The sequence below is a fragment of the Mus caroli genome, chromosome 15 (assembly GCF_900094665.2).
Source record: "Mus caroli chromosome 15, CAROLI_EIJ_v1.1, whole genome shotgun sequence".
In the NCBI taxonomy this organism is placed as follows: Eukaryota; Metazoa; Chordata; class Mammalia; order Rodentia; family Muridae; genus Mus; species Mus caroli.
The window spans coordinates 22,954,569-22,980,121 of NC_034584.1; the positions used below are offsets into that span (position 1 = coordinate 22,954,569).

At 47.8% G+C, this 25,553-nt stretch overlaps 1 protein-coding gene across 1 annotated transcript in view; it reads left to right on the forward strand.

The window, feature by feature from the left end:
• Window positions 1-25,553, forward strand: part of Ankh (ANKH inorganic pyrophosphate transport regulator) — a 127,134-nt gene that overhangs the window by 85,638 nt on the left and 15,943 nt on the right. The window contains exons 3-8 of the mRNA XM_021183678.2: window positions 323-441; window positions 3,719-3,802; window positions 9,316-9,486; window positions 11,607-11,741; window positions 14,011-14,103; window positions 18,061-18,156. Coding sequence (XP_021039337.1) covers window positions 323-441; window positions 3,719-3,802; window positions 9,316-9,486; window positions 11,607-11,741; window positions 14,011-14,103; window positions 18,061-18,156 — 698 coding nt within the window. The remainder of the gene's footprint in view (window positions 1-322; window positions 442-3,718; window positions 3,803-9,315; window positions 9,487-11,606; window positions 11,742-14,010; window positions 14,104-18,060; window positions 18,157-25,553) is intronic.

Consider the following 25,553-nt stretch of genomic DNA (forward strand, 5'->3'; position numbering starts at 1 on the left):
ACTTAGCAGATCCAGAGGAAAACCAGCTCACTAAACATCTTTCGATATTCAGGGATAGCTGAGGTTTAGAGGGAGCGTATAGTCTGACCTCCTCTGCGTGGTGAAACTCACATGCTTACCTCACACACTAATAAAAGTACCGGGTCACTGTAAGCCACGCCCACCCCCAGTAGATGAATGAGATTGTACATGATTCTCTTACAGCTTTTCTGACTTTTCTACAACAAGGCAGATAAGACATTTAAACCTATTTTAAGTTTTCTAGACAAAATCCAGGTAAACTTCCTTTTTCTAAACACCACGTTTGTTTTGGTCCCTGCAGCCTACAGTGACTTAGGGTACTACATCATCAACAAGCTGCATCATGTGGATGAGTCTGTGGGGAGCAAAACACGAAGGGCCTTCCTGTATCTCGCTGCCTTCCCTTTTATGGATGCCATGGTAAGTGGAGGAAACTGTGGGCTTTCCTTCTTAACGGCAAGTGCCTCTATCATAGAATTCGCTATTCTAAGTATTTTGGTGTGTCTGGTTCAATAGTAGAAGAGCACTCATGTTTCTACGCAGTCAGTTTCCAGGGCCTCTCTACATGCGGCAACTGTTCCCGTTCCACGCTCTATCCCAGAGACTGTGTTCTACTTTCTGTTTCTGTGAAGGTGACTATGTTACTGCACGGGGGACTCAGACATTGTTCGTTCTCTCCTGCCTGGCTGATTTCATTTTAGATATTGTCAGTGTTCTCTCTCTGTTACAGAATGTGCCAGGGTTTCATTCCTTTGTAAGGCAGAATAATGTTTCCTGGTGTAGATACATTTTGCCTATCTACTCATTTGTAGCCTCCATTTTTGGCTACTGTGATTAAAATTATGAATACAAGTGTACAAATACCCTTTTGAGTCCGTACTTTAAGTTCTTTGGGGTTTATATATATAAATATATATGTTAATTTTTAATTAATTTTATTTATTTTTTTCCTGAGGAACCATTAAGCTCATTCCCGCGGCAGTTTATCGGTTTTACCTACAGTGTAGGTGGGTTCCAACTGACCCTTGGGCTTGTTAGCCAGTGTCTCTCATCAATTTATGATATATATATACATTTGCCACAAGTTATAGCAGACAGCAAGAAAGCACAATTGAACATTCTGATTCGGTTATCACATGCTTTTTCATGGTTGATTTCAGTTCCAGGCGATGGGGGCTACACTTGCTACTTGTGTGGTGTGAACACACAGGTTTCACGGTGTGCTTCTCCTGGACATCCTGATGGGACATGTCGTCACTAGCTTACCAGTCTTATCATAGAGACCAAGAACCTTAATGAATTCTGTGTCCATGGTAGTGAAGATGAGGCTTATTTCTATTCATTTTGGTGTAGCTATACAGAGACAATACAAAGTTAACAACATGTAGTAGCTAATAATAAAGTCTTCCATTGGATCCTTTGTTAATTACCGTTGGTGGGAGGCTTGAGCCACCAGTGGGCAGCGCAGCAGACAGTGAGAGGTTTCCTCTCGCTACTTTGGCCAGCTGTGTTGCCCCTGAGAGCTGATGGAGAGGTAAACCCAAGGACAGGTCAGAGGCACCATATGGTCCTCACACTTGTGCACAGGAGCCTGGAGCTCAGTCAGGCCTCAATGCTGAAGGGGTTAAGCTTGAGCTGGACAGACTGAGCCTGTGATGTCACTCTGTCCTTCCTGAAACCTGGCAGAGAGGATCTAAACAGAGAGTGGTAATTACCCAGTGAATTCTGAGAACACATGACTTTTCATAGAAGGCTGTCGCAGACTCTTAGATGCTTTGCCTTCTGGCCCCTGCCAGCTGTTTTATTTGCCACAACAGCATTTTTAAAGCTCAGCACAAGTTAAGCATCTCTCACTCCAAACCCCGGACCCAAATCTCAAAAATCCAAAAGTTCCCTGAATGGTACCACATCTGGGAAATCATACACCCAATTTCATGTGTGAGAAACTGATTCATGCATAAAAATATTTTAAATACTATATAGAGAGACTTACTTCAGATTCTTTGTATAAGAACTACAAATTTTATGTTTAGACCTTGGTCCTGACATTTGGTTATCTATCTACCTTATCCATCCATCCATCCATCCATCCATCCATCCATCCATCATTCATATCTATCTATCGGTCTATCTATCTATCTATCCATCTATCTATCTGAGTTATCCTAGGCTTTGTTATCTACCTACCTACCTACTTACCAATCCATCCATCCATCCATCCATCTACCAATCTATTGATATCTATATCTAGCTGAATTCTTCTAGGCCTATCTAACTGTCTGTCTGTCTATCTATCTATCTATCTACTGCCTATATGTCTACCTATCCTTAGATATAGATTTGTAATAATGAGCCTTTATAAGAACCTTTATAAGAACCTCTCTCCCTCATTCACCTAGACACACATCTGTACATGTGCACATGCACATGTATATACCTGCAGCACAATCCTAATAACTCAGTTGGGGAGATATTTTCTAGAAGTCATGCAGCTTTCCACCCAGATGCCATTAAGACAACAAGACAACCTATAAAATGCTATTACAAATGTTAGCTACATTTAAAAAACAAAAACATTTGACAGGTTGGGGCCTCGGAACTGGAGAAGGGAGTAAAGGCAGCCGCTGCTACACAAATTCTCAACCTAGGCCTGGAGATTTGTCCATCCTGTTCTGCTCAGGCGCCATCACATGTCTCTGTGTTCTAGTTTGCTTTCTGTTGCTGTGATGGAGATCATGGACAGAAGCCGCTCGCTCGGGGAGGAAAGGGTTAATGTCCTCTCACAACTCCAGATTGTAGTCCATCACTGAGCAAGCCAAGGCAGGAGCTGGAAGCAGGAAACAAGCTGAGACTATGAAGGCACACTAGTTACTGACCTATTTCCTGTGACTTCTTCAGCCCACTTTCTTATACAACCTAGGCCAACCTGTCTAGGAGTGGAACTGTATAATGAGCCAAACCCTTCTGTATCAGTCATCAATCAAAACATTCTCCCGCCCCCACCCCCACAGACTTGCCTACAGCATATTCTAATAGAGCTATTTCCTCATTTGAGACTCTCTCTCTGAGATGAACCTTAGCTTGTGTCAAGGTGACAGAAATCTAACCGGCAATCTGTCGGTCTACTTGGCCATTGAGGTAAGACGTAAAGTTCTTACACAAATCCTGTTGTAAGCGAGCATCACCCTCCCCACCTGCTGCTGGCTGAGCTGCAGGTTGCCTGTTTTAGGGCCTTCCTCCTTGCCTCCCTCAGGCACACAAAACCAGCTCAGATCCAGGAGACCACATTCTTTCAGAGCCCTGATCTGCTCTTGACCTGATGACGTCAGTCTCTCAGAACCACCTTGGAACCTTAGCTCTAATCTAGAGCTAATTTAGGGATCAAGGGTGCTCCGGGGGCTCTCGTGTCCTCCCCTCTTGTTAGTCAGTCAGCTTCCAGCCCCAGAGACCAACCCAATCCAACCAGTCAGCTTACCTCCCCATCAGTGCTACTGAATAAGTGTGTGCCATCATCTACTCTGATCTAGCATGAAGCTAGCCACCAGATGAAGTTACTTATATCAGCAAAAGGCTTGGCAAACCCACTGCTATGACCCTAAGGGGTGGAGTGTATTTTAGGAATACCTGGTAAGCCGTAATGCCAGAAACACCATAATCCCAGCTGTGTCTCACTGAAAATTCTCTTTTTTTCCGGCAGGCGTGGACTCATGCTGGCATTCTCTTAAAACACAAATACAGTTTCCTGGTGGGATGTGCCTCAATCTCAGATGTCATAGCTCAGGTAACTATGGTCTGTGTGTCTGTCCCAGCTTCTCAGAGTGGCTGGATGGAACTGAGGTGTGGAATCATGTTTACAGTTGCGTCTGTGGGGTGCTTCCCAGCACTCAGCTCACATCCCATATGGATTCCCGTGGTTGCTTGGTGAGCGAGGGAAGGCAATGTGGTGTGATCAGAGTATGTCCAGTCTCACTAGGATGGAGTTGCTCGGATCTAAGTTATGTCTGTAAGATCTGAACCATCGATTCCGAGGTGTGAGGACGTGCAGTGATTGGTAAGGGTGCTGGTGAGATGGCTCAGTGGGTAAAGCACCTGCTGAGCAAGGATGAGGACCACAGTATAGAACGCCAGTCCTGGGTACAATGTGTAAGCAGGTTTGTCTGTAATCCTAGCACTGTGGGTGTAGAGACAGGAGGATCCCAGGGCCTTGCTCGCCAGCCAGTCTCACTGAAACAGCGAGCGCCAGGTTCAGTGCCAGATCTGTCTCAGAATGGAAGATGGAGGGTGAAGGAGAAGGATATTTACAGAAACCTCTGGTCCCCCACATGTGAATATACAAGTGAGGGCACACACACACACACACACACACACACACACACACACACAGGCTGACTTTGAACACCCTGAGCCTCCTGCCTCAGACTGCAAAAGCACTGGGATGATTCTTAAACATGGCTTCTTGTGTGGGTACCGTGAAGTTCTGTCTCTCACACATCATTTCCCCACTGTCTTGTTAGGGCTACTCTCTCTGTGACGAAACACCATGCAAGTGACCTAAGCAAGTTGGGGAGAAAAGGGTTCATTTGGCTTCCACTTCCACATCTTTGCCCATCATCAAAGGAAGTCAAGGCAGGAACTCAGGGTAGGATCTGGAGGCAGGAGCTGATGCAGAGGCCATGGAGAGGTGCTGCTTACTGGCTTGTTCATCATGGCTTGCTCAGCCTGCTTTCTTGTAGAACTCAGAACCATCAGCCCAGGGGTGGTACCCTTCACAATAAGCTAGGCCCTCCCCCATCAAACACCAAGAAAATGCTCTGTAGGCTTGCCTGCAGACCAGATGTTATGGAGGGATTTTCTTAATTGACGTTCCCTCTTCTCAGATGACTTTAGCTTGTGTTGAGGTTGACATAAAACTAGCCAGCATGTGCACTTTCTTTAAAATGAAGCCGGAAGTTGATTCCACTGTCTGACCACATTGTCTGAGAGGAAGGCTCCTGTTACCCTTCACTGTCCCAGCCCTCAGGGCGGACACTAGCCCTGGCTTCCCATTCCCCTTCTTACATCTCTGGGAAGAAGATGCCACCCCTACAATGTATCAGTATGAGCACAGCTCAGCTGTGCAGGTGGCGTGGGGCTTGAGAATAATGTGTGTCTGGAGGGAGGGTTAGGCTATCATCTCATCCCCCATTCCGCCTACTGGAAGGCAGTGCCTGCATTCCTCTCGGCCGTACACCCCACCTATAAGCCACTGCTTGGAAATCATCTGGTTAAACTGCTAGGTCTGCCTCCCTAAAGACGGAGAATTAAATTTCCAAATTAATTGCATTTACTCCATAGATCACTAGGAAAAGTAATTGAAAATAATCCTTGCTAACATATGTGGGGGTGTGCACCTGAACACCAGCTAGCATCATTCTTTGATATATCTTGTTAATTTTCCTGTACAGCTATTAGAGATTTGTCCCAGTGTTGCTCTCAGCATCCTCTGAGAGCTGGACTAAGCCGTCTTACCCACTCGTTATTTAATTTGAAGTGAGAGAAACGGCTCGCCTTTCAAACAGCAGCAGCCGTTCAGCGGGAGTGTGTAGATGTGTATTATTTCAAAGGCGCAAAGACAAAAGAAAGCCAAAAGTGGGGGAGAGGAATTTAGCTCTGCCTGAGATAAATATAGTAAGCATCCAGGAACAGGAAAACAAAAACGCTTGCTTATGGAAAAGACTTTACCCCACGCCTACAGCCGTTTTCCTCCTTCATTTCCAACCTGGTCCTGGCCCCTGCTTATTGGAAACAAGTCTGGTTAGGGGAAGGGAAGGAGGTCCAGATGCTGTCTGGCCCCGGGCTGTTCCTGGTAGTTATTTTAAACCTTGTTGTTTGAGTTCCTGCCACAGTTTGTTTGGGAGAATAAATATAATTTTCATTCGTAAGTCTTCTCTTCTGCCCCCCATCCCCAGTCCCCACCCCAACATGCTTATCTCGGCTCATTACCAGAAAATGTCCCTGGAAAGTAATCTGATCGTTTGTAAACAGGCCGAATGCAAAGCACTTTGAACTATCTACCTTGCCGCTGCCAATGCAAAAACACAACTCTCATCCCCAAAGGGCTAGAGATAGTTTATTCTGAAGCTAAATGTGGGCCACCATGGCCGAGGAATACAGATTTAGGTTACCCTAAATTCCATGCCGGGTGTGGTACTAGTTTGAAGATGTTTTTATAGTAACAGAACAGAGAAGATCATAAACCAAGATGCTTTCTAAATGCATTGGTGGGAACAGGTGTGCAGTCAGGTAGCAGCAAAGCGGAGCAGGGGAACTCAGCTACAAGCCATTGATGCCCTAGTTAGTGGAAACAGGGTGTTGTGTGTGTTTGTTTTAATACATTCCAAATGGTTTTATCTGTTAGTGTCAGGACATCAGGACCAGACAGAGGCGGACACGGGATGGCTATTTACAAGGCTAAAGGTAGCCCCGGATAAACTGTAATTAGGCCCTGGGTCTGTGATAGTTCATCTTCTCCATACCTAATTGACCAGTCAGACTTGCAGAAGCTTCGATGGAAGGAACAGCTTTTCCCAGGAACCTTCATAGTACGAGTGAATGAGTGAGAAAATAAATCAGTGAGAAAATTGCTTAATAATACTAAGAACTCTAGTAGCAACTCCCAATATTAAAAAAAAAAAAAATTGCCCCAGAGTCGATGGGTCCACCCAATCGTACAAGTTGAGGCACGTGACCTGCTCTCCACCTCCACACGGGACTCTCGTGCCAGCTGTCCCAGTCAGTGACAATGCCAGGGACTTGATGAAAATGCTACTGGTTTGTTTTATTCCATGACGACCCAGGTTTTCTTTGCTCATTCAGCATCGAAGTTAAGAGTTCTCCTGAAGCAGTTTGTCCTTCCTGGTACCCCCCACCCCCCACCCTCTGTCGAAGCCCACTCTTGCCTTCTAAGGCCACCTGAGAATCCTGTCAGCATAGCTGGCTTTCAGGACAGCCTTTGGCAACACCCTAACCTTGTGTGACCCTTGTACCTGCTCTGGCTGCAAAGTGTACGGGCTTGGTGACTTGAGCTGACCCTGGGGAGCTGTGGTACACTTCCCATGGGATGACCTCAGTTCCCACTTCACAGAGGAAACTGAAGTGACCACATTCTTTTCTTGTGGCTGCTGCCCCGCAAACTTAAACTTCCAGCCTCCGTGTCCCCTCATTCGGAGAGGTGAGGTCTTTCAAGGCTGCCCTCTCTACCCGCACCTCAGGTGCTTTCTCCAAAGCGTTATTAATTAGTTTTCAGTGACCCTCTGATCCCTTGGATGATTATCTGGGCACATCCACATACCCAGAAAACACAAGGGCAGCAAGCAGCTTTCTCTGGAGCCCCGTGTATCTCTTGAGCTGCATTCTGTCTTTCTCTTTATTATCACACAGTCACTTCTTGGAAGGACTGTTTCCCCTCACTGCCTCCATTTTTCCCTACTTCCTTTTCAGCATGTCTCCTGCACAGGTCTGCCTTCCCCTCCCTGTCAGCTCCGTGAAGTCACTCTGGGGCTGACTCACTCTCTCTCTCTCTCTCTCTCTCTCTCTCTCTCTCTCTCTCTCTCTCTCATTCTCTCTCTCTCTCTTTCACTGAGTACAGGGGCTAGCCTGGGGCCAGAACACGATTTCACTGGGAAAAGCATCCTCACCATTAACACAGCTGGTTGCTCCCGAGCATAATGGGACACGCTTTTGGTGGCCATGTCCGATGCGGAAGTGTGGTTCGGGACTAGAATGCAGAGTGCACAGGTGTTACTTTGAGTTGGTAAATGGTGTGGTCTGCCATGAAGAGATAAGGCTTGAGGCTGGTGCTGGGCTGTGTGCTTCAGTCTGTTACAGTTTCAGAGGGAGGCTGACAACAGCTTCACCTTGGCCTTGGGAGCTCCACTGGACCACATCCACCTGTCACCCTTGTGGTGCATGGGGCTGCTGCTCTCTAGTCACCCACACACACTTACTCCTCTCTGATGCATCTCTCCCTCTGGTCCAGGCCCTCCTCCACAGCCCTGCTCCTCAGGTTTCTGTTCTGACAGCTAAGGATTGGAGGACATGCTGAGTTCTGTATTCTCCCTCCATGCAACCAGGTTTCAGGTTCTACACACCACCACTAGGGTTTACAGAGCACTTTATGTGGATGGCAAAAATGGAGAGCTTGCTATGGATAGCCTACTTGAAGCATGCATAAAAGGGCATCCGAGGGAGGCCTGTCTAGTTAGCAAAGCAAGTAGTTAGGCATCCATTCACTGTGCCCCAGCAAGGCTTCCGCCTGCTGGTCTTCACATCTTTCAGCTCACTGCCTTTGGTCCATCTCAAAGCAGCATGGGGACACCATGGGGGTCCTTACTTCCAGCACGCCCCAGCATGTCCTCTTGGCATGGCAAATGTGGGTGACGCTGGGTGAATGAGTCAGTGAACACCTCCCCAGCTTGTGTCTGCCCAAGTCGCCCATGCTCTCGGCTGCCTGCTCATAGCCGAGCATCCATGGAGCTCCTCTGTCCTCTATGTTCTGAGGACGCAGTGTTGAAGTTGGCCACATTTCTGGCGTCTGCAGGATGCACTGTAAACTCCGTTTTCGGGACGGAGCCATCCAAGAGAGAGATTTACACTTCATCATGACTTCAGTCTCTCCTGACTACGGTCACTTACTTCTACCAACCGCACAACCCGTTTTCAACCTCTGAATATCATCACCACTGTGGTTTGGAGTTTTGTGTTTGGTAAATATGAAGCCTGCTACTTCCAAGTACAGGACATCCAGGGCTCTGACTGGATCCACAAGCGGGCATTGTAGTCGCATGTAGTTAATACGTTAATACCTTTCCCTGCTTAGTAGTTTATGTATCTTTTAATTCAGGTTGTTCCATCGTCGTTCCCAGTGGTGTTTGCAACGGCATTTTAGGGTGTTTATCCTATAATTGTTCCTGCCCATCCCCCCTTGTGTATCACTGACTGCCTTGGGTTTTTCCTCTGGTGTGGAAAAAGCCTCCGGTGGCCACTGGGGAGGAAGCTAAGAGGCCAAAGTTTCTAGGTATTTCTTAGTTGGTAAGAAATCTTAACTAGAAGTGCCATTGCCTTAAAAGACTCTCAATGGTGGATTTAACAGAACCATTGCTGTGATCCCCAGTCAACCCCGGGGGCTTTGCATCTGGGTCCCAGGAGACCAGAATCAAGTCAGCTCTCTGCATCAGTTTCTGGGTGCAAGGTGGCCTGACCTCTGAGAACCTCGTGCCTTCACTCTGCTGACCTGCCCTCTTTGCTCTCTCGCAGGTTGTTTTCGTAGCCATTTTGCTTCACAGTCACCTGGAATGCCGAGAACCGCTGCTCATCCCCATCCTGTCTCTGTACATGGGTGCGCTTGTGCGCTGCACCACACTGTGCCTGGGCTACTACAGGAACATCCACGACATTATCCCCGACAGGAGCGGCCCAGAGCTGGGGGTGCGTGCACCTTTTGACTTTCTGGACTGTTAACTCATGCTCGTTGTATGCACAAAGGGGCAGGACTCGCTGTGCAATTGTCGTCTTGTGTGTATCAAGTGTTGGTCATTCTGACTCTCCCTATCCCTCATCCCTCTCTGCCTAACCCCCAGGGCAGTCTTTACCTGCTCACCCACAGTCTCACCAAGACCCAGAGAATAGGACATGAGAACCTAGGGTGATAAGCCTAAAGATCTCGTGCTAGGAGTTTTCTGAGGGGAAAGCAGTCAGAGCAGCATGAACTCGGGGCCAGGATGACCCTAGAAGTGACCACCTCGCTTCCTCCTTGCTAAAGGAAGAGACAGTTTGTCGTGTCAGCTCAAGAGCTTTCGAACAGAGCTTCAGGCACTACCCCGTGACAGGAAATCTTAAGATATGGCCTCAAGTTTGAAACAGCTTTAGCACAGTACTCGTACCTCCATGTACTCTCTGTGGTAATCTCTTTCACGGTCCAGAAGGTTTTAGAGCTTATGGGACCTTTGTGCTTGGGTCTTATTGTTTTAGCATTATAGCCCCAGGCTCTGTTTATATTCTCTACACCAGCCAGCCCCAATTTCTTAATTGAGCATGTCCTAGGGACTGGGCAGAGCTTGAGGTACTATAGGGTGTCGGGAAGTCGTAAGACATGGCCTCTAACTCAATAAGCAAGTAAGGCCAACACAGGAGCAACAATTCCAGGGGTAAGGGTGGGGTGGGTGGGGGGACGGACAGACCTAAATGAGTCCAAAACAGGATCTACACTGCAAAGAACCTAATGGCCTCCCTTTCTGGCGGTGTGGTCTAGGAAGCCTCCTTGGAGAAGTTCGGGCCTTAAATGTCACTTAAGAGTCAAGTTGGGAGTGCCCGAGCTTTCCCATCTCGAGTCATGTGCAGTTGTGTGCACGCATACTTCTCCTACCACCTAGCTCTAAGGCAGGCAGGAAGGGTCATGTCTAACCCTGACCACATGCCACCCCCAGTCCCCAGCTTAACCAGACAATGCTTTCATGATGTCACAACAGTAATTGCGTTGACTGTGTACCTCATTCTAGGTCAAGGTGTTATTGAAATCCTACCTGGTTATTTCTACCACTTGGCCAGCCACAGTTATCTTGATAGGACTAATCTCTCTATCTCTGTCTCTGTCTCAGTCTCTCTCTGTCTCTGTTTATCACCCTGTCTCTCTTTCTCTGTGTCTATCTATCTCTCTGTATCTCTGTCTCTGTTTATCTCTCTGTCTCTCTGTCTATCTCTTTGTGTCTCTCTGTCTCTGTGTCTCTATCTATGTATCTCTTTGTGTCTCTCTGTCTCTCTGTCTCTATCTCTTTATGCCTCTCTCTCTCTCTCTCTTCCCCCCCCCCCCATCCCCTCCCTTCATCTTCTGCCTCCAGCAAAGGGAAAGAAATCAAATTGCCTGAGAGGGTTTCATGACGTAACTCTTACCCTCTTAAGAAACAAAACCTAAATTTCGCAACAGAAGACGAGCTTGAAAGGTAGCGCACACCTTGGCTGTAGACATCTTGAGGCCCGCCTTGTGCTTCAGTGTGCTTTTGTTCCACTTAGGCCTCTGCTCAGTGTGTGTGGCTCCTGTGGAGGGTTTGGAGGCGGGAGTCTCTGCAGCTGAGCTCAGTAGTTCTACATTAATTAGACACATTTGTATATATTGACTGATTCCAAGCTAGATTATAATAGCTTTTTATTTCTCAGAGCTACCTCCCACTGACGTGGCTTCAAGCCAGCCACTGGGATGACACAAACAGAGCCTCATCTGAAACCTGCTTTCTGGGGCCCTGGAGCTGGGCTCCACCTTGTAGAGAGGCTGGGTCTGCATATGGAAAACAGTGGTCAGGATCCACCAGGCTTCCTCTACTGTGTGCTTTGATGTCACAGTAGCTCACCAGCTGTCTGAATTAATTTCTAATAAGACTGTACACTTAATTTTAATTCGACTTGGCATGTCTACAGCGGCTTTTCTGTATGTTATTGTGGGGCGTAATGGAGTTGCTATTGATTGGCATATGAAGGACAGGCTTTGGTTTTTAGGCTGTTTTCTGTTCTACTTCTGGAACCTAACAAGCTTTGACCTCTGTTTCCCAAAACAGGGTGATGCAACCATAAGAAAGATGCTGAGCTTCTGGTGGCCCCTGGCTCTGATCCTGGCCACGCAGCGAATCAGTCGGCCCATTGTCAATCTCTTCGTGTCCCGGGACCTTGGTGGCAGCTCTGCTGCTACAGAGGTAGGGAACTCTGTGAGCACATGGGCACATGTCGGGGGAGATAGAAAAATACCTATTCCTTTCCAGTTCATGGCAAGGGCTCAGGCAACTCTAAATCATATGACACAATGACAAAGGAAGCCATGATTGGGTGACTTGAAATTTTCCATTTCTGTGACTATGGAGACAGTGTCTTCATCCTTCTCATTTAGCACATGAGGAACTGAGGCGTAGAAGGGGGAAGACAGGACAGAACCTGCTAGAGGCTGGGATGGTGAGGACATTCTAGCTCCCTGACCTGCTTCCAGTGGCCCTTCCAGCTCTCCATGCTGTCAGCATGCAGCTATTTCACTGTTGCTGCAAAGGATGACAGGACAAGCCTGTAGGAATTCTAACAGTGCCCAGAGATTCCGCAGTGACCCAGGCTAGCCTCACCTGCTCTGTCCCTGGGCCATGCCACCTTTGGGCTCTTTGACAATCAATCCCTCCTGACGAGGGTCTCCTGTGTGTATTCACTCAAAGCTCTGGAAGTGGGTCTGGAAACTGGCTGCCATTCCGCCAGAAGGTTGACTCATCCATTCCTTTTTGCGAGAGGGGGATCAAATGGAGTGAGCTCACTTGTTTCCTCCTCCATTGCCTTCTGGAGAATTAATTCTGTAGCTGGCATCTCTGTTCCTTTAGGAAGGCTGGTGGCTTCTCATTAAGGCCTCTTGTTTACACCTGGCCTTGACTGCACTGTCAGCAGCTCCCCAGCCCAGAGCATCAGTGCCAGTTTCCATGTCCTGGGAAGAGCTCCTGTTGGCCAGGAGAAGATGCCTGTAATAAATCAAAGGCAGAATGCTTTCTCTGGCCCCTGGACTTTGGTATCTGAGTCACAGATGTCATCTTGGGTGGCTGCTACAGTATGGCAGCTTTGTCAGTCAAATACTGACTTTCCAGGTGAAGCCTATGGAACATTGATTGTGCACTAGAATTCCATCTTCCCGTGGATGAAACAAACGAGGACAGATTCTGTGTTAGGCATTTCCAAATTGCCAGCTATGGCACAGAAGCTCAGCTCACGGGGACCAGAGCTGATGGGGCTGTGCTGTGTGCTTACGCCTCGGGTGCTCATGTGCATTTTAGTCATTTCCCATCAGCCCTGGGTGGTTAATATTACCAGTGCTGCTTCTGTGGAGAAACTGACATGGGCATCTAAGTTCCCATCTTACATAGGAGCAAAGGGGAGGTTAGAATCTAGGCCTGCCTAACCATGATGCTCTCTTATGTTATGCCACACCACACCACACCACACCACACCACGCCACACCACACCACGCCACGCCAAGTTTCCTCACATAGCTGTGGCCTGTATCATGTTCTTGTGTACTGTGCAGTTGCTCTGTTCGCTAAAGCAAGTGAAGCCTGGCTTCTCCTTCCACAGAGTTAGAACACCAAGTGCCAGAGGTTAGCTGTAGGTGCCAGACATTATTTTTTTTTCTCCTTTTCATTCATGCAGGAGAAGAAAACCCTTTGCATGGAAGCCTGTTAGTGGCCTTTCCTGTATGAAATATATATTGATTTCACTGAGTAAAAATGTTGAGTTGGACCTGTCGGACCAAGCAGCCTTAAATGTGTTGCATTGGAGGGACAGTGGCACGGAGTCACTGACAAGCACGTATGCCATGCTGAGGGGCAGCATGGAGGTAGAGAAGTGGAGCTGACCTACGACTGTGCTCCTAGTGTTGTCTTGGGACCCATATCGGGCTTGAGGGGATAGCTCAGTGTGGACCAGAGTCCGCATCAACAGCTTCCATCTTTAATCCCAACGCAGTATCCTATAACAAGTTGGCTAGCTCGATGAGCCAAAGGAACGAGAGGCCCTCCCTCAGTATGTTAGGTGGAGAGCAATTGAGGAAGATACCCAGTGTCAACCTGGCCTGCACCACACACATGCAACACATGTACCCACACATATGTGAACACACACATGCGTACTGCACACACGTGCAGAACACCATGTAAGATTATGAGTGACTTGGGAGCTTGGATGGAAAGAGCCAAGATTCTGGGGTCCGAGGAGGCTGGATTGAAACCTTGGCTTTTTCAGCAGGGGATCTGGCCTGTTCTTCGTCACAGTAGTGTGAGGCATCATCTCCCCGGTATCCTTTCCACTCTGCGTCGGACGGTCAAGTGACTAGTGAATACATGGGCTGATGATGTACCTCTAGGCTTGTCACGTGCCCTGGAAGATCCTGGAGGACTTCCTGCTGGTGCCCACACTGACGCTGTCTGTTTTTTTTCCTTACAGGCAGTGGCCATTCTGACAGCCACCTACCCCGTGGGTCATATGCCATATGGCTGGTTGACAGAAATCCGTGCTGTCTACCCTGCTTTTGACAAGGTGAGACCTCTATGGCACGATGTCAGAAACACACGCCATAATGCTGCCACTTGATGGACAGGGGTCTCCCAGGGCGCTTTCCTCTGAGAATGAGGAGAGTGAGGTTTCTTTTGCTGCACATTCTGCAATGCTTTTCCAAATCGGTCTTCCTCAGGTCACATTAGTCCTCTTAGTGAACATTTTCAAGAGGGAAAGTAAGCAGCCCCCCAAGTGAAGCTTGTTGGACTTTGTTCCTATGGCTTATTATTGTCTAGTCTGTGTCGCATCTTATGGGTGCTGTTCTAGATGGCCAAGTTGTGGACGTGTGAGGCAGGGGCTTGACCTATGAGGTCACATGCCTGTCTTTCTGTAGCAGGGAGATGTGCACAGTGACTGTGTAGCAGGACTTATCTCCTGCTTGGGCGACCTCTAAAGGTATATTTATTTATGTATATGTATGTGCTGTGTGAGTCTATGTGCACCAGATACATACAGGTGCCCTCAGAGGCCAGAGGCCATCAGACCCCTTGGAGTTGGAGTTACAGATGTGGGTGCTAAGAGCTTTCTTCTCTCCAGCTTCGTACCTCCACTCTCCAGTTTAGCCAGAACCCTCAGTGGCCAGCATCTCCACCCTTTTGTGACTGATGGTCCCTCTGAGGAAGGCATCATCTGACGTCATCTTTGGCTTGGTGGGGACTGTCCGGCTTGTCATTTAATACATGTCTACTTGATTACACCTCTCTTATTGAAACAAATAGCTAGCAAAGCATACTATTTATATATAATGTTCTAAAAGAAAAAGGTGGAAGAGGAGCGACCAGCTTGACACTTGTAGCGAGCTCTGCCCTGATTTTTCCTAGCAGTCTCTCAGAGCCGTTGCTACTTCTGTTTTCTCTTATCCCCTAGTGACTATAGGGAGAAAGGCCTCCAGCCATGCTCTCCAGCAGCTCAAAATGGGCAGCTGGGCTCTGCTACTTAACTCTCACTGCACCTGCTCCCTCTCCTCTGTTGCGTGTAGTTGTAAGCTCTGCCCACCTTTACTCTGGGAGGTGATGGTGCTACCAGCCTCCACCCGGCTTCCCTTGAATAATCAGACAAAAGACACATACGCATACAGGTTGTTCCTTTTCAACTTGCCCTATGGCACAATTGCTAGGCGCTACTATCTCCCACCTGGAAAAGTGTGCCCTTAATAATGTTTTTATCTCTGCTCCTGCCACCTGCCCTAGACTTCAGTGGCTAGTCCCACCTAGGCCCTGCCAAACATCCTTGACTACCCAACTATAGCAGTGGCCACAGGCCCCAGCTCCCCCTGAGTCCTAACGTGATCACTGTGTTCTCCTCCCTCCAGAGCATGGCAGACATGCTCCTTTCTTGTGCCTGCCTTTTTCTCTGGTTCTGCCTGTACTTTCTGCCCAGCAATCGGCCCCCAGCTTTCTTTACTGACAACTCAAAAACCAATTGGGGAACAGGTTAGCATCAGCACCGCCCCCTACAATCCCCCCCTACCCCTCACTCCAACTTTTTGTGGGCACAAATGACCCATGAAGTCATGCAAACTAGGCCAGGCCAGAGCTCACAACACCCACTTTGGAACGCTCACAATGCCTTCTTCGGATAGGCCTCCTTTTCAAAGGCCAGACTTGTAGAGCACAGCTTCCTAGAGAGGTACCCAACTGCTTCCATCCCAACATCACACCCTATGTCCCGGGTATCCCCCAAGTGTAGACAAAGACCACCGTCAGCCAGCCCACCCCCAACCTGAACATGCACACTCAGTGCACACGTACATGCACATCACACTCATGCAATGCACACGCACATGCATGCAAGCAGGCACACAGCATTCTTTCACACTGCCCAGGCTCCTCCTATTCTTCCTTTCCCCTTCCCCTTCCTTTCTTGGGTACACACACTAATCATAAATTCTGACTCTCCTCTCACCTGCAGGACCCCTCCAGGTGTCCTAACAAGGGCTAGTGATCTTACGCAGGACTGTGCTGCTGAGGCCTTCCCTCAGCAGTCTGTTGGTTCCCACCCACCACCAGTTACACACATCTGGATGCAGCACACACATGGAGAGCTCTTCTCCTGGGGAGTGGTTTTGGTTGATTCACGCAGACCCCTGAGACTATGAGGGTCCAAGTTGCTTTCAGAGGTAGACCTTGTGTTAGGGAGTTAATACAATCTATAGATAGGATCACCGCTTTCATTTCAAGGAACACGTGTGTAGTGAGTCCTAGAAAACCCACTCAGCCGTCCGTCTTTGCTAAATTTCTGTTCTCCCTTTAGTAGGTAAGATTGTTTAATGCAACTTACAGACAAACTTACAGGCACTGAAATGGTGAGCTGTTGGCTGGGACCGTCCCATCTGAAGTTGGTTTTGGCTACCTTATAATAATAGAACTTAACAATACCACCCTGTGTGTCTTTAGCAAGAACACCCAATACAAACATTGTCTTACCCTTAATCACAGGTTACAAGCTATGATTTTTTTTTTCTTAATGAGCCTACCTCTGGCCAGAAACTGAAGTTACTCGGGATCCTTTTAAAACCTCACCCATTGTTGCGACACATTCCAGAGAGCAGTCACAAGCCACGGTTGGGAAGGCCATCTGGCTTCCAGTACCTCAGAGCTCTCTGTGTGGCCCAACCTTCCCTGTCTTGACTACTGTAGTTTTCGACCTCTCTGTGGGCTCCAGAGGAAGAGATGTAAAATGTTTCACATGCCTTGTAGTGGTTCTGGCTAAATATGAACCATGTGTGCAACATCTCTCTCTCTTTTTTTTTTTTTTTTTTTTTTTTTTTTTGCTGTTGCCTCTCAAAGAGCTCATCAGGCAAGTAAAATGAAACTCTTGTCAGGTACTGCTGTGCCAGCTCACTTCAGCTACGTCTGCAGAGACGTGGATGTGTTGTTCTCATATGCATGAAGAGTTCTCACACCAGCCGGCACATGGGCTAAGTGTGTTAGAGTGAGGTTGCCTCACCACCAACACCACCACCCCTTCCCCTCATTCAACTGCTGTGGAGCCAGGTGTCATGGATAGCTTCCATTCCTTGGCTCTGGAGCTAACTTGATCTATGATGGAGCAGGGTGCTTCTCTGATTTTCTCCATGTAAAGCTCCTCTTAGAGCCTGGTTGGCAGCAGGTTTCCCCCCTCACTATGATTCTTGGTGTCATGTGAGGGGATACATGAATCACCTGCTCACAGGCTTTTCTTACAGCTCAGTGTAGCCAACGCCCCTTGATATTCTGTTCTGCATAACTGCATCTCTGGGCTAGAGAGTGGGCCAGACATACGGTATTTAATCACAGAGGTCTGTGGACATATTGTCTACCCAGGCAGCTCCTACCATCAGTAGGGAGACCAAGAAGCTATCTAAGTCAGAGGTTAGAGAGACTTTCAAAAGCAGATTGGCTGGGAAGGGGATGTGCATCCAGAAGAGGTGTATTCTGAAAACCTGAAAATCCAACCGTGGGGGGGGGGGGGGGACAAAGGCCTGGATGTGGGAGCCTGTTTGGGGTGCAGGTGGGAATAATGCTCTGGGGTACAGAGCAGCCTGTACGAGCTCAGGGTGAGTTTTATTCCTTTGGGAGAGAGAGAGGATCCCCAGAGGTCAGTGAGCCATGGCATTTAAGGAGACACCAACTCTGGTAGCCAGGCACAGGGTCTGCTGGAGCCAAAAAGGGGACACATGAGTCAGGAAACGGCCTTCAGAGCCAAGGCCCTTCAGGGTGAGGTGGCATCCTGGTGCCAAGGGCAGAGGACTGAAAGAGCCCAGAGTCCCCTCTGGTTAATGTTTCTGGGCAGGAGCCCGACAGCCGCTTCAGAGACCCAGCGTGACAGCCATCTTCCAAGCCGTCACTTGAAATCAGTACTCAAGGCGTGTCAAATAAAACAAGGTGTTCTTTGTGATCTGGGGGCTCAGCTGAGGATAAGTCCGCCTTGTCACCACTGTCCTTCTCTTTCCCCCAGAATAACCCCAGCAATAAACTGGCGAACACAAGCAACACGGTCACCTCGGCCCACATCAAGAAGTTCACCTTTGTCTGCATGGCGCTGTCGCTGACGGTAAGCAGGGAGTGGGGATGGGGAAGAGCCCCTGCTCTCTCCTTCTCGGGTGAGTGGGTGTGCTCCCAAAGAGGGAGATTGTGGTCTTACAGGAAAGAATCCTGTATCCCACAGTGTGATGCCTGGCTGTCTTAATTCATGACTGTTGTTCAAGACCATGGACTCTAGGAATTTACATTGTATTACATTGTATTTACATTGCTTCTCAGGTCCACAGACGTGATCAACGGGACAGCTTAAATTGGAATAATATTTGTGTGTATAAATATCCCCTTCTTGGACCCCTTTCTGTTTTATTAACTGAGTCAGGGTCTCTCATTTACCCTGGGTCCTGATGATTCAGCTACTGTACCTAAACAGCTTGCCCTATGGGATTGCTCCATCTCCCAAGTGCTAGGATCCCAGACCTTCTGTCAGACCATGCCACCCGGCAGGCATTGCATGTCTCTAGGACTTGGACCTAGAGCACTGCACATGCTAGGCGAACTCTCTCTGGGAGCTGTACCTCCAGCCGGTGCTATTCTCTTGCTATAGAATCGCCAACTCATCCTTAAAACTTCAAGTCAGCTCTGCCGATGCCATTGCCCCGTCCATCATTGAATTAGTATATTTTCTCTAGAAATGTCTTTCCTAATTACACTGTACTGATACAGCTGACTTGGCCATATTATGAGGGCCTCTCCTGAGCCCCATCAAGTCTGTATAAGTACAGAGGACACAGCTGTGTCTGAGAGTGGACAACACTGAGATGTTGGTGTCTGGATATACATGCTCTTCCTCCTCTTCCTCTTCTTCCTCCTCTCCCTCTCCTTCCTCCTCTCCCCCCCTCCTCCTCTTACTCCTCTTCCTCTTCTTAGCAGAGTCTAACTATGAAGCACAAAGTGGCCTGGAACTCACTGTGTAGACCAGGCCGACCTAGACTTCACAGAGATTTGCCTGCCTCTGCCTCCCAGGAGTCTGGGTGTACATTCTTAAGGAAACAACATATCCTAGCTTTACCAAGCCCCCATGTGGAAAGACAATTTTCAGAAAGCATGAGGGAAGGGGTACATGCTGTAAAAGCCAAAGGACATACTGTACAATCTAAGGCTGACAGTTTAACCACTTACTAATGGCTAAAGGCAAGGAAAAACAAGCCAACTAACCCAGCAGCTGTGCCGTGGGATTGTTAAGGGATCAAGGAATCTTTTGAACTTATCTCGGTTTTCTTTTGTTGCTTTGGAGTATACTACTCCTGAAGTCCTGTACAACTTAACTTCCATTTATACATACTGTATACTGATTGCCTGAATGCCTTCTGCAGTATTCGTGAACAGCCAATACAGAGGACCAAGGGCTGAAGCATCTTCCTGGGAACAGGTAGACAGTGACTGCCCCGTTCACCATAGCCTTCAGAACTGTTCAGCTTGACTATCCTCGAGAAGCAGGCCCTGAGTGTGCTTCAAACCTCCAGAGGCCACTCAAAACCTATAGCTTACAATCTGGTCCAACATCTGAATCGTGTTTGACAACACAAGACATCTAATCACAGAAAGCCTTTGGAACCACTTAGTCACAACATCATACCATGAAGCCCCATCACCACCAACACTACCCCTCCAGCCACCTGTCCCTGTGAGGTGGGGTGACACACGCTGAACCCAAATCTCCTAGCTTGGAAGAAAATTCTGACTACATCTGTAGTTGGAGTTGACCAGTGACCCCAGGTGACCTGTTCCCCTGTTGGCATTTTTTCTTTCTTCCTATGGTGTGCCAGTTTTTCCATAGTTCCCTAAAATGTTAGCAAAACATTGAACAACTTTGAAACTACTCAAAAGGGTATTTTTAGGAAAAAAACAGAGAAGTTTCTGTTCCAGGAACAGACCTCAGCTTTTGGAGACTGTTAAATGACTTGGAGTCAAAAGATGACTTGAAGCCAGATTTTGGGACTGAGCCTAATCTGCTCAGAGCCAACAAACAGTTCGGGGTTCGAAGGCTCAACCTGCCTTCTCTTATGTGGACATACCTTCTCATAGCTGGGCTTGAGTAACGGAGGACACCCCCACACTCCCGAGAGGAGACCTCACTATGATTCATGGCCAATAATTTGAACCTCTGTAAACTTGATCTTTAGCAAGTTTAAAATAATGACAGACTCTGGAAAAATACTTCCAACTCTCTCCCAGCAGATGTTGATTTCTTATGTTTAATCCCAGATCTCACGGTGTGAGTCCACCTTAGACACGAGGATGCACAAACCCTTATTGGAAGGAGATTTGGAGATGAGGATTTAAAAGATTTTAATTTTCAGAAAAAGAAACAAGTTAGAATAAGTGACTCTACTCAAGCACAGAGTTTTTTCACATTTTAAGCTACAGTAATTGAATTTGTGGCTCACTTCAGTCTGTTGATCCAACATCTTGGCTGGAGGAGTTGATGCTAATTTTTCTATGTAAAAATTTATGTAGAAAATGTAAAATTAGGTTGTTCTAAACCGAACCTTTAACTGTCAGGGTGTGTGTGTATGCCTTGTAATATCACATGACACATTAATTCTTCCACATCTACTGGTCGTCTGACTCTCTTGCCATTCACAAGCAAATCTACATAACCTAGAACTACATTACCCATCCATGATAACCCACGAATCAACCAATCCGCTGCCGCCTCTCACTATGAGGCCTGCTCTTTGTGAGGAAGTGAATTCAGGAGGAGAGTGAGTCAGGGAAACAGTATTTGCTGCTGTAACATGTTAGCATCCTGCTGTTCATCCTTCCGATCATGCCTCTTAGGAGAACAGTCTAGTCTGTAGACCACCTGATCAGTGAGATAAAAGAAAGGTTTAGAATCTTTGGTGGGTCTCAAAGGCCCAGTCCAAAAGAGTAGATTGCCAGATAATTAACCCCCTAAGAACAAGGAGGGAGTAGACTGGGGTTAGCAACTTGGCTGGATCCCCACAAGCTGCTATCTAAAGAAAAGAGGACAAAACTTCCCAAGAACTGTGTCAAGGGGATGTTTGCTTGTGAGGATGCTGTGCAGCAGCCATACAGGAGGGGCTGAAGTGCAAACCAGTGGTCCAGATACGGAGCCAAACTCAAAGAATAGGTAGCCATGTGTGCAGTTGCCACTTTGTCAGAACCCACAGGTGCTTTCACATTTGTGACTATTAAGTCCTGTGACAACTACTGTGTCCTAGAAGGCTGTGTCATCTCGATAGACTATGTTGTGAGCATGAGGAGAGGATGGTCTGGAGCAGGCAATGAGGGAGACGTCTCTTGCTGGGGAAGGAAGGAACTGGCTAACCTGGGCTGAAAATCCTTACTGTACACATGCCCACGAAGCTCTACCACATGCATGCCCACAATGCTTGTCATACTTCCTGCTGGGCTCTAGATTTGGGGCTGAAGTAAAAAAAATCACTCACCAGAGTGGCACATGTCTTCCCAGTCATACTGCCGGGGCACAGGTATCACAAAAAAAAGATGTCAGAGCACCTGTTTCCAGAACCTAGGCCAGCTCCATAAAAGCCAGTAAATCCGGCTGCTAAGTTTACAGAATTTTTCTCATTAATTCAAATCTCTTTGGGGATCCCTTCTCCTTTGAACTCTTCCTGACTCAACAAATTGTGGGTGAACAGAGGATTTCTAACAGCTTCGGCTGCTAACAGTAGACTGGCTTCCATCTGACCTCACAAATGGCCCTTTAAGAGCACTGTGCATTTCTCTTTTTAGATTCCCCACTGCTTTAGTTTTGGGGAGCTGGTGCCAAGAACGGGGCCCCTCTTCTCCAGGAGAAGTGGAAAAGAATCTATGCAAAACACGGACTTGGCTGACTCGGGGGCCTTCTCTGGCCCCTTTGTACACAGTGGAGAGAGGCAACAATCCAAATGGATCTTGGCAGGTGGAGCTGGTGAGGCACTTCTGGGCAGTGGACAACCTACACAGCCATCCCAACACCCCCTGAATGCCAGACCCCATGAAAGTCAGACGCTTAGAAAGCAAGGATCACGGGGAGGAGACAGTGAAGAGGGTAAGACGGTGAGAGGGAGGAACAGTCGATTTGTCAGAGAAGGGAGGTTGCCACAGGAAAATGGACAGAATGACAGAGGTATAGGTGTGCATAAAACAGCAGGGTGAGGAGCCCCCAAACCAGAGAGCTCTCCCCCACTCCCTGGGATGCTGTGAGCCTTTCCAGTACAGGTTGTGAACGTCAGAAGAATTTCTGCAGATGTATAATTTAGAAACCAGGAAATTAGACATAATGCTTTTTGGCTAAGGTTGGGTTTTGGTGAGCTGACCCATGTTAAGAATGCAAGTGTGGAATGCAAAGGCACTTGGGTCATGCCAAGTTTTGAGGACTGCCAGGCCTCCACACTGCATCCCATTGTTCACATGAGAACCAAGCCCTCAGCTTCAACTAGTCAGAGCTGTTTGTGGAAGAAGGCAGGTATGAGCTGAGTGTGCCACTGCCACCTATGACAGAGGAAGACCCGTTGGAATGCCGTAGTAGATTCAAGGGCATCTGAGCTCAGGACCTGTTGCAATTTCGGGTCTGGTTCTTCAAAGAGAAGTTATTGATCTCACCCACATGAAAGCCATGCACAGGCGCTCACACTGGTCTGAAGGACAGGCACCTCTTTGGGGCTAACTGCCTAGCGGGTCCAGCCAAATGGGCCAGCTCTGGGTTCAGAGAGGACAAAGCCAAGGTGAAAAGTGATGAGAGACAGTGTCTGTTAACCAGTGGCTCCCGTGTCTGCACATACACTCCTGGCTGCACACACATGCGCACACATGTGTACACAAAACAAAGTTAAAATCGATGTCACTCTGACCTGCCGGAGCCGTGGTGAAGACGAGGGCTTGAAGCAGGAACTGATATAAGAGTTAGGTTACTTGCCTGAGCTGTAGGCTATCTGTTAACTCTCTCAGTTAATAAAAAGAAGGGAGACCATGAACATGCCTGGAGTTTTCTCCTCTATTTGTTATGGGTTGACTTGCATCTGTTCATATGCTGCAATGTTGACCCCGGTCCCCAGAAGGCAACCTTATTTGGAAATGGGGTTCAGGTTCTATGGGCCAGCTTGGCCCCAAATCCAGTGTGGCTGGTGTTCTTATAAAAGGGAACATGTGGATGCAGACACAGAAGCCGTTGGGGCTATCATGAGTTCTCCTGCTGTAGAGAGGCCTGGCATCACCCATCCTAATTTCATCCTTACACCTGGGCCACTGTCCCTTCCTATTGCTCTAAGACATCCAGATGTAAATCTTTGGTCACTGTAACCCTGGCAATTTAATCTACTGATGTTCCTCCAAGAAAGCAATCTTTTTGTGGTCACCTGAGGCTACAAGGTTGACTCATCAGACTTCCACTCTTGAGCTTCCATCTCTTTAGTTACATGTGACATCTTTGGCACTTAGTTAAGAAGTACTTAGACTGCAGGCAGCTCTGCACCTTCCTCTACAGGGGCTGCACTCAGCCTGCAGGAGGCACTCCGCCTGCCCTTGGGAGCTTCATTGTGTCATGGCTGATGGTTTGTATAAATCTGAGAGCAACAGTCCCCAAGATTAGATTTAGGTAACTGCTTAGTTTTTATTCTTTTAGTTAACTGAATACTTAGTATACTTCCACTGGGTCCTTGCAAAACCCTGTCTCCTGTCTTGAAACTTACAAAATGTATTAGAATATGTCCAATTGCTAATAGCATGGCCCATAAATTTGGTAAGTTTTAATGAAAAGAGACTTATTTTGGCTCAGGATTCTGTGGTCAAGGTCCTCAAATAGCAGGAGACAGGAGGTACATTTATGCTTGGGTTTGGTCTTTCTCCAACCAGGGTCCACTCTAACTGTAATAACTTCCTTGAAGCCCCACCTGAAACACTGTTCAAATTATATATCCACCCACTTAAAGCCTCCTAATGGAGGTTATGTTTCAGTATATCACCCACCATGGCATGGCACTGCCTACCAAGACTGCACAGGTATCCTCAACTTAATACTGAAGACCAGAATAATCCTAGAGAAAAGTAGCTAGACCAGGAACCCTTTGGCTTGTCTGAGAGTGAGGAAGTGGAAAGATAATTAATATACTTCCAGGAAGCATGTTTGAAGATGTTCTGTGGCTACGAAGAAAAAAAAAATATTTTATTAGAACAATTTAGATACAAACCCCAAACCGATCCCGGGAAGCAGATAAGAGAACAGTATTAGGAAGAAGGGACTGGGACCAACCCCACTGAAACCCCAAGAACTGTCAGAGAGACCACAGGATGCAGTGCCTGGCTGCTGCTGGTAAGAGCTTTGCTCCTCCCCTTGGAAGCCTGAAACAGATTGATTTCCTTGCTCAGAGCAGGTGAGGACCCAGTGAAACTGAAAGTCAGTCTCAGTCAGTCTCAGTCTCTCTCTCTCTCTCTCTCTCTCTCTCTCTCTCTCTNTCTCTCTCTCTCTCTCTCTCTCTCTCTCTCTCTCTCTCTCTCTCTCTCTCGTATTAACTTGTTGGGCATGGTGGTGCAGAAACTGACAGATCTCCTGGTGAGCCTGAAGCCAGCCTGTCTACATAGAAACCAGGAAATGCAGGGCTGGGGATATGGTTACTTGGTGAGCTGCTTCCCTAGCGACACAGAGCCACACCCCTGCACTACACAAACTGGGAGTGGTGGCCTAAGCCTAATCCTAGCACTACAGAGGTAGAAACAGAGAGGATCAGAAACTCAGCTCATCCTCGGCTGCTTAGATTAAAGCCAGCTCAATAAAGACCCAGGGCATCTGGTCCAAAGGCTAAGATGCCACGGGGAACCTTTGCTGCGGTGAGAGATCTCTTGGTTGGGGACAATGTGAAGTACTCAGCACCGTCTTGGGTCAGCAGACGGGGTGTCTGGCTTGAACAGCCAGGGCCTCAGCATGACCCTGTACAGCTGCTCTTAGAACCCAGGCTGGACAGGGAGGTGCCCCTGGGCTTTGTTCCACGGGTGCTGTTCTCAGAGCTCTGGATCAGATGGGCCACTTTTTCAGACTCAAGTAAGAGGTCTGAACAGCGCCACCAAATCGTTCTTGGGGATTGTGTTGTCTTTTCTGAGCCCCCAGAGAATGACAGTATTGGGAAACAGCCTATGTGGCAAATGACAAGAAAACCTGCTTGCCAGTCCCTGAGAGCTGCCAGAGGCCCACCCTTCTGTGTGGAAAGGAATCTTAACTGACAGCTGTGGAGTGCATTGGCCCTCAGCTAGAACCTGAAGCATTCTGGATCCACCCAGAGAGTCTTGCTTCACAGGCCTTCATTTAATCACACCTGTTACCAGAGAAAGTATATTTACTAGTTGAGGGGATTAAGGGGTGTATATTATCTCTAGGTGGTCCTTATACCTCTAACTACAGGCACTAACAGGTACTTTAGAGAGAAAATAAAGTACAGTAGCCCCTCC